Consider the following 9,826-nt stretch of genomic DNA (forward strand, 5'->3'; position numbering starts at 1 on the left):
AAGATCTGCACCACGGAAGAAGACATAACATCAAATTAAGCAAGAAGAACATATATAGGAACATCGCGGCATGAACAGAGGAGGCGATGGTATTGTAATACACATTCACCATCGCCGGATAGTAACATGCATCCACCACCATTATTGATTGTATCGATACTCCGATGCTCCGTTGAGGCCACAAGTCGAGTAATCGCAGAGCCGCGCGTTGCTGAGAGGATCGCCGGTGCAGCGCGGTCCAACGGCTAGGGTTTGCATGCGGCTCGGTGTAGAGGAGCGAAGGGGGTCATCTCGGGGTTCCGATTGTTGGTGTCATCTTCGCCGTAGATGGGGGAGAAGGAAGTCGTGCTCGAACTGCCGCCTTCACATCTTGATTTTTTTAACACAGCACACACACAAGCACTCATATACACGCGCATACACTCACCCTATGAAGGAACACACACACACCCTACCCCTCATCCCTCGCTACCTAATGGGCCGGTCCCTCAGGCCCAATTAGTCTAATCAATGAGCATGTTGTGTTTTGGCCACCGGAGTAGCCTCCTCTTAAGACAGTTAGCTCACTAAGGAGAAACGTGGTTCCCAGATTAGATCGGATGGTCGGAAACAGTTTGATCAAGAAAATGGACAGTCTAGACGTCTGACGGCGTGAGAGGGCAAGGTTTAGGTGCAGTTTTACTATCATGAATTGGGTGAGCGAGCCCTCGTGGTGTTTGTGTGTAACACCCATCTCTCCAATGATGATAGCTTCTCTCCAAGGTAGTGAACATCGACTTGTTTATGCATGCTTCGGTTATGCCTAACACTACCTCTTTACTTTTCATTTACCTTTGTCATTTGACATTGCATTCATCATACATGATTGTTTATACCATCATAACGAAGTGTTTATGCATGCCTTTACATTCTGCATAGCCTAAACTTGCTACTAATTAGTGAAAATTTTGTAGTTGTCCCTATTTACCCCCTTTAGTTCCATCCCTATCCTTCTAGTTATAGTGCCCACGATTTCTATTGGTAGCATTAAGCAATAAAATGTCAGCCTTTCGCGCAAGGAGGCAATGAATGTAACATGGGATGGACCTACCCATTTAGCTAATTTAGTTAGCTACAAAATCCGGTTTTGGGAACCTTCTAGAAGGTTTCACCAGATTATTTATATTTACCAAGTTTATGTTTTCATTTTCTTGTTTTTAAAATAAATTTCAAAAAATCTGGATTTCTAAAATGTTTGTATTTACAGATGTTTTGATTTCAAGAAAATGTCTAAAATATTTAAAATTTTGCATCTAAAAAATATTCTCATATCTTTAAAAATTAATAAAAACACTTATACTTTTAAAAATTCTGCATTAAAAACTGCTCAAACATTTCAAAAAAATGTTAGCATTGTTTTACAAAAACCTTCAAAAACTTAAAATATGTTCGTGTTTTTATTTTTGAATTCACTTTCTAAAACAAATAGCTTTCATCTAGAAAACCACAATTAAATACGAAAAATATATAATGAGACAAAAAAGCTAGGGTGGAACACTCGTTAAGCATGGTTGCTACATGGTTCGGCCCAGTCTGGTGGTATTATGTGGAACGGCGAAAAATTGACGCTGGTGCATCACATAGGACCTCTCGACAACGCGTTCGCCTATGGTGCATCTGAAGTGGGCCAACCTAGCACTGGTGGCAACCATAACTATATATACAGACCATGTGTCTGTCTAACGGAGATGGTTGTGAATATTTTCACGCAAGTAGCATTTAATTGTGGCATATACCTTATTAATACTGGTGCAAAATAATCTCTTAAGCATTCTATTACATTTCTTTAATGTCATTAAACCATATGATATTTATTTCTATAAGATTTAAATCTTTCTCTAGTACATGTTAGGCTAATCCATACAATACTAATTGAATATCACGCAAATCTTTATTTTTAATGCGCAAAAAATATTGCATATTTATTTAATGTGCAAAAAATATATGACATTAATGAAAATATTTTGTGTGCATTAAAGAAAGATTTGCACAATATTCAGTTAATTTTATATGGTTTAGCTTGACATGTACTAGAGAAAGACACAAACATATGGTCTATATACAGTTCTGGTTGCCCATAGTGATCATCATTTATTACATATCAATATGTATAGGCTTAATCTACTTCGACGACCTATTGCCTTATGTTTCTTTTATCATGCTCATTAATATTGGCGCAAAAAATTGTTAAGCATTAAATTAAGATTCTTAAAATTTGTGCAAAATCATTTATTAAGCACTCTATTACATTTCTTTAATGTAATTAAACCACATGATATTTATTTCTATAAGATGTAAATCTTTCTTTAGTATGTGTCATGCTAATCCACACAAAACTAATTAAATATCACACAAATCTTTATTTAATGCGCAAAATATATTGCATATTTATTTAATACACACAAAATATATGACATTAATTACAATATTTTGTGTGCATTAAATAAAGATTTGCACAATATTCAGTTAATAGAGTATGGTTTAGCTTGCCACGTACTAGAGAAAGACACATACATATGGTCTATATATAGTTCTGGTTGCCCATAGTGATATTCATCTATTCATATCAATATGCATAGGCTTAGTTTACTTCGACGAGCAATTGCTTTATGTTTCTTTTATCATGCTCTTCAAACTAGAGGTGTTCGGTTCTTCCATACCATTCAAGAGGTAATCATATTATATATTGTGATATACATTATTGTATATAAATATTACACGTGAGTGAGATGGATTAGTGGGTTACTTTCCCCACCATTCTTTTTTTGAGGAATTCCCCACCATTCTTGGCCTTTTGATGAGTTATATTCATTCCAAAAGACACCATGGTTCATAATAACCGTGCATAACAAGAATGGACCCATAAGTTAAGAATACTAAATAATTACATGATAGGACCAACACAAACACATATCTATGTTGGAAGGACTATAGACATTACTGGACCGTGTACACTCCTCTTGTAATAGTTGGATTCCAAAAAAATCATGGGAGTGAAATAATCAACATACTATGTTAGAGTAAATTTTCAAAGTGGTTAGCATGTCTACTATTGCTATGACTACAATGTTTAGCTACTACAACATAAACATTAGCTTCAAGTTCTCGATTCTACAAAAGATACTTTACATAAGTTTTTCCCCTCTTCACATACATTTACATTTTTACTTGAAGGAAAATGATTCATTGGCCAAAGATTTGGTCCATGGTCCAGCCAAACAAATTCGCAAAAGTTTGAAGTCAAACTCCACTGAAGTAATAACTTCTGGACAAGGTTCTAGTTTATGGGATGATCCCTATGTGAGTTATACTTTCTTATCTTCACTCGTTTTACTTAAATATTTTATCCATGATTATCAAATAGTACACTTTTTAGGTGTAGTGAACCAATATATAGTGATTTAAATCTAAAATAAGCAACGTGGCATGCCATTTTCAGGAATATATGATTAATTACGGAATTCACGTTGGAAATCATACTTACATGTATAGAGTGGCATATGACTTAGTATGATGTTGCACTGCAACTATTCTGACATGTTCACCAATATGAATGCTAGATGATTTAAATAACAACGACACTAGTTGGTAACATATCAGGTTTGGGCAAATTTTATGATATTATGTCGATAGGCAACTATGAATATCCGCATGTACTAGATAATTGCTTATTTGAGGATTTCACCCAAGAAAGGGCAACAATAACACCCACCAAGCCGAATAGATATTGTGAAATAATATGTTCATAATATGATGCTAACCTACTTGCCATCAAAGTGAGATGAATGATATTTTAGTCTAAGGTAGCCTTTATAGTCATCCTATTTATCTTTGCCAATTTAATAAATTAAGGAAATATGTCTGCATTTGAAGATATTTGCATACTTATTTTTATCACCAGACAGATATCACGTGTTTGAGCTTCCCCATTGCATATAGGTAGTATTGTTTTATACAACGTGTTATTTTGGAAAACTAGCATAATGATCCGAACATTAGCATGGATGGATTTGTTAGTTCCTTTCTTTCAATTTGTATAATATATTTACTACGCTAACTTTCAGACATGCAGTGAAATTTATACACCTTTTAAACTATAAAATATTGGAAGCAAAAATACACCTTGTTAAAAGTTTGATGACATTGTTTTAAGCTATTTAGTACCACCAACAATTGTTCGTTAAATGTTTCACCATAGAAACTGATAGTTCCTTATGTTCTTTACGCAATTATTGTGTTAACTTTGAGGTATTTTTTGACATTTATATACATTTTAAACTATTAATTTTTTGAAGAAAATACCCCCTATGAAAATTTTGATGCCACTGCTTTTGGCCAGTTATTCTGCATCAAAAAACATAGTTACATCATTTTTTCTTTGTAATTATGGTAAATTATCATTCAAAATAAAGAAACCTTTTGTGTCCAATACATACATCCCGAGGAAATATTATTGGAGTTTTGCTTAAATATTTTCGTAAGTGCACCAACTTATCGGTAACGATCAATTATTGGACAATAGAAGGTTGGACTTATTGCGGACTCTAGCTCGTCATGAAACACAATTGTGTTTCATGTCGATTTTTAGATTTTACTCTGCCACTTCCCATATCAATATGTGGCAATATTTCCACTAATAATAAATAGAAATGTTTGTAACAAGTACCAATACCTTACATTTTTTCACTCCCATCCCACCTTGTATTACGCTTGTGTTATTTAATTATGTGATATAATGCATGGAGATGCTTCCACACATGCTATCCTTAATCTTTTCTTTTTGCGTGGATGTTATCTTTACTTAATCTAATTACCTCTAAATTTTGACTTATATAGTTATTAATGAATATTCATTGATGATTGCAAAAATATTGTTTCACACTCTTTTAACTCAACCTTGTTATCATGTGAATATCAATTGTTTTAGACAACACAAATGGATAATTTTACTTGACATGCGGGTCTTTGCTATCAAATGTTAAGTTCTCTCTGGAACACATAGATGTAAAACTAATAAGATACATTTGCCACACTAAGCAAACCATGATAACTAAGCCAAATCATGTTATAAATGGGTGAAAAAACACACGATTGATATGTCATGGCTTGTTGTATCCTACACAAGTAAAACCACAAAAAGTAACAAGATACATGTAATTTGAGATTAGGGATTACTTTAGTAGAGAGATAATCCAAACCATGGATAAGATGTTGTATAACTTTTAAATATTTGTTTCATGACATGAAAGCTCATATTCAGCCTCATAAAAAGTTGAAGCCGGCAACTATTATCCTATGATACTAGGCACACTTAGTTACTCCTTTCGTTGGCAATCGGGTGTTTCTTTTGTATCAAAACTATGGTCGAACTATCATTGCATGAGGTTTCTTGACGCTTAAAATAAAACATGATTTTCATAATGCTAACTAAACAAAAGCTCTCATCATTCTTAAGAAAGAAGGCATGAATAGGGTTGTCCATAGAATTGTAACAGTGTATTTCCATGCAAAGCTCGTTTGTTCCCAATAGGCCCTTGTTTTTGTACCCACACCATTATTATGCTTCCTTTCTGTGATATGCTCCCTTGCACAAATCTCATACAGGTGTTGATCCACTTCATCTTCCACTAGTATCATCCATAACATGCATATGGTCCTCTAAGCTTTAATTCTTCTCAATCAACAACCTCTTTCTTGCATCTAGTGATTAGTGACCTATGATCGATGCATGCCTTCACATATGTTATTGTACTATGTCCTTTTTTAACTAACGGGGAACATGATGACTATCTATTCGTCTAATCAATCCATTCATATTGATACTTTCATAGCATATCATGTTAACATTGGTCATTAATCTCTACATATCACATATTATAGAATAAAAATAATTAATAATTGTATGTTTCTTTTGTTCCATATTTTGTCCTAGGCTTAGTTTCACATATAAATTTAAATATTCATTTTAATATAAGTTTTATTTTGGCATTTAGGTATTTTTTTACTTCACATAGTGCATATGACACTAAATTGTTAACATGAATTATTTGTTTTCTTAATTTCACATATGTTTTGGATATTCCTAACTTCACAAAGCTTTACTATGGAAACTAAATTACCGATTTTTTATTATTAACAATTCCACTCCCTCCATTCACTATATAAGATGTTTTGGGTACTTCAATATGGACTACATACAAACTGAAATGGGAGAACAAACGCACTAAAACATGTCTATATACATCTGATTTAGAAAAAAGTTAGAACATAATATAATTCAAAATGGAGGGAGTACTATTCAATTATAAAAGAGACTTGTATTTTTTCCATTTGATAACAGGTGTACTCTGTATACACATAGAATATATAGATACTAATAAATAATCATATTCATCTACAATGCTATAATGTTAACCTATGTCGATAAAAGTACTAGCTTATATTCCTCTTTCCTTATTAATCTACATTTTTGGAATGTGCATTCTGTGAACATACACTTCCAAGAAAATTTATCATATTTTGTTGGGCATTGTAAATAGTGTGGTATGTCATTCCTACATATTTGTTTATTTAGACCTTTTTGTTAATAATGTAAATAGAAGACCATATGTAGGATGACTTATGAAATAATATTTTTATATCATCACTTGACACTGATAGAAACACATTTTTGATAAAACTTGGCAACAAAGTTATATATGTAACAATAAATGTTGCTAAAAAGTAGTTAAATTTTGAGAAAGATCTTACATAACTTTCCTTATGAACATATAACAAGTGCCTTTGGAGATAAAAAAAAGATACATTAGAATGAACACAAAAGGCATATTGTTGAAATGTTATTGTGGGAAGGACTAAATTAGTAGGCCTAGCGGTGCCTAGACCCCATGTAATAGATCGATCAAGCTATTCAATTACTTTTACTAATTTCTTTTAGGCATCTTCACTTGGGAATTTTACTACAAAACCAAACAGTATGTACCTTGTGAACTATTATGTTAGCACGCCATTGTTTGTAGCTAGACAACGATGAGCTACCTTGAATTCTAGAATTGTTTTTGGTTAATCATTATGCATTTCTACAATACCTACTTCTCTAGGTTTTGTGTTGTTTATTTGATTGCTTCCATCTTGCAGTTTGTGGCACACCTAACACATTCTGGAGGTCCCAATGACAACTATTATGGCTTACATGCCACCATGGATGTTTATGGCCATGAACTAAAACATGGCCAGTTGAGTTCGACTACTTTTTGGATTAATCATGCCGGAGATGGTAAAAAATCAAGCTATAATGCGATTCAAGTTGGCTGGCATGTAAGCATTATTTTTCTTCCCATGCACATACCCTCTCAATTTGAATAATAAATTGGGCATTAATCAATGGCTTCAATTATGATATTACAATATTCAACATAAATACATCGTTTCGACTTGCCAAATGTCCTAGACATCCTTGTGATCAAATTAAATGTGCATTACAAAAAAATACTTAATGATATTTATTTGCAGGCTAAATTTTGCCCATTGAAAAGTAGGAAACTTGTGTTGTTTTTCTCTCAAGTGTTATATAATAGCTAAAAATAAAGTTGGACATGTGCAAAGTTACCAAAAACTCAAAACAATTTATAACCACATGTATGTTTAGATGTTAACCTTCTGCCAAATTTCATCAACAGAGCATTTCATCCATATGTTTGTCTTCTACGTGTAGCTCATAGACAAAAATTTTGTGGACAAAAGTTTATAGATACTCTAGGAACATCTACATGTGGAACTATTTCTACATTTAATGAAATTTTTAAATATGAATTTCAAATTTTGTAAATTGTGGGATCACTAGAGTCCATGAGACAAATGTCAGCAATCATAAACCATGACTTGTGATTGTGTAAATGGCAAACCAATTCATTTGTTTTCCATTTATTGGTTACTTTCTCACATCTTCCCCTTCTTGACCTATTAATGTGAGGCAATGTTTATTTTATGCGTACCCTTTGTTGAACAGATTAATCCAAATCGCTATGGCGACTCACATCCTCACTTCTACACCCGCTGGACGGTATTGTGGTATTTATGCTTTGAAAATTACTCTTTCCCACAATAAAAGTGATCTTACTCTAATAAGAAACATACATAGAAATTTTCTAACCCACACACAAAGACAATGTATGCACCAGAGAGATAATTATGATGCAACCGGCTGCTACAACATGGATTGCCCTGGTTACATACGGGTAGATGGCGCTGTTATAGCTCCGGGTGATGCTATACATCCGGTTTCTAATATCCCTGATGGACCTAGACAAAGTATCACTCTGAGGGTGCTAAAGGTATGATTTTCATACTTTTTGTATGCATTTCATAGCCATGCTATTCCCTTTACAAAAATCCGGCTACATGGTCGATAAGGGTGTATCATTTTTTTACAACCTAATAGTTGATTGATCATAACATATGTCAAACGTATAAATTAAAAGTGAAGGAGTTTTGTCTAAATCCTAATCAATTTCAGGACAAAAAAAGTGGAGATTGGTGGGTGTATTATGGATTCAATAAAAGCCCTACAGGCGTGGGATACTTCCCAAGGTCGTTCTTCAGCTACTTAGCAGAAAAGGCAGACGGAATGCAATTTGGTGCATTTGTTCAAGCTAAAAAAGCACTTCCAACTCCTCCAATGGGCAGTGGTGCCCTCCCAAATGGTGGTAAGGGTCGCGCCGCATCATTCACAAACATTAGATTCATTGACCAGGATGGAAATAGCATCCCAATCAAGGAAGACCTGCCCATGTTTGTTACTGATAGAAAATGCCACGCTATCACCCATACTGATCATTCTGCATGCTTTTATGGTGGTCCTGGAGGTTGTATGAGATAAGATGTGATACTTTGAGCTTGGTATCACCTAGTGTTAGTTGTCAAATAAAATGGCATGGATGACAACAAATTATGAAGAGAGTATTCACTTATTTACCTAAAGCTACACTATGAAAACTTTTGCTTGCAACAAACATGCATCCCTTGTACTTAAATTGACCTAACCATCAAAGGAGTTATATGGAATAATTGTATGTTTATATGTGAGGCAACATAATAATTTTGTTGGTCCGATGTTCTCTTGTGCCATGGTAAAGGGAAAGTGCATGCACCCCAGGAACGCAAACAGTCATTGTTCTTATCATTTCCGATCTAGGTTTGTCAAGTATATTGTTTGTAAAATAAACTCTTTTCTCCTGACATGAATTGTTAGTACACTTGCTATATTTTATTAAAAAAATACTCTTACGTGCCACGAAGAAATACCTTGTCGGTGCGAGGCGGTAAAATGAAAAAACTTGACAATGATGGTAGCAAAAGGAGGCATGTCATACAACAAGTTTGCTATCTCTGGAGTTTGTAACCATGTCAGCGCACCGTTACTGAAGTTCTCACAAATGCTCGTTGGATCCATGGCATGAGAAGCCCCTCAACATTAAAAAGTTTGTTTAGTTCCTTGACCTTTAGGAGGTTATTATTCAAAACATTCAGCTTGATCCTAATTCCAGTAATACATGGTCGTGGTCCTAGGATTCCTCCGGGAGTTTCTAGACCATATTAATCGGTGTATAGGTCATTTTTTGCGAATTCAACACTAACTCTCTTTGTCATTATTCACAAAAAATAACTATCTTTGTCATTGACGGACGCGCCATCCATGCATTGGAAATTTCAGACGCCATCTTTGCCAGGTGTAGTGTCACGCCGTGAAGCTGTTGGCACATGTTTGTCTTCTACGGAGTTGCCAGTT

At 34.2% G+C, this 9,826-nt stretch overlaps 1 protein-coding gene across 1 annotated transcript; it reads left to right on the forward strand.

Annotated features, from left to right (window-relative positions):
• Positions 1-2,604: 2,604 nt before the first annotated feature.
• On the forward strand, positions 2,605-9,129 carry LOC119341861. Its single transcript, XM_037613711.1, has 6 exons — positions 2,605-2,709; positions 3,214-3,339; positions 7,177-7,356; positions 8,048-8,101; positions 8,220-8,372; positions 8,555-9,129. The coding sequence occupies exons 1-6, from the start codon at positions 2,611-2,613 to the stop codon at positions 8,915-8,917; spliced, it is 975 nt and encodes a 324-aa protein (XP_037469608.1). The 5' UTR covers positions 2,605-2,610; the 3' UTR covers positions 8,918-9,129.
• Positions 9,130-9,826: the final 697 nt, after the last annotated feature.

Source organism: Triticum dicoccoides, chromosome 7B (genome assembly GCF_002162155.2).
Source record: "Triticum dicoccoides isolate Atlit2015 ecotype Zavitan chromosome 7B, WEW_v2.0, whole genome shotgun sequence".
NCBI classification, from domain to species: Eukaryota; Viridiplantae; Streptophyta; class Magnoliopsida; order Poales; family Poaceae; genus Triticum; species Triticum dicoccoides.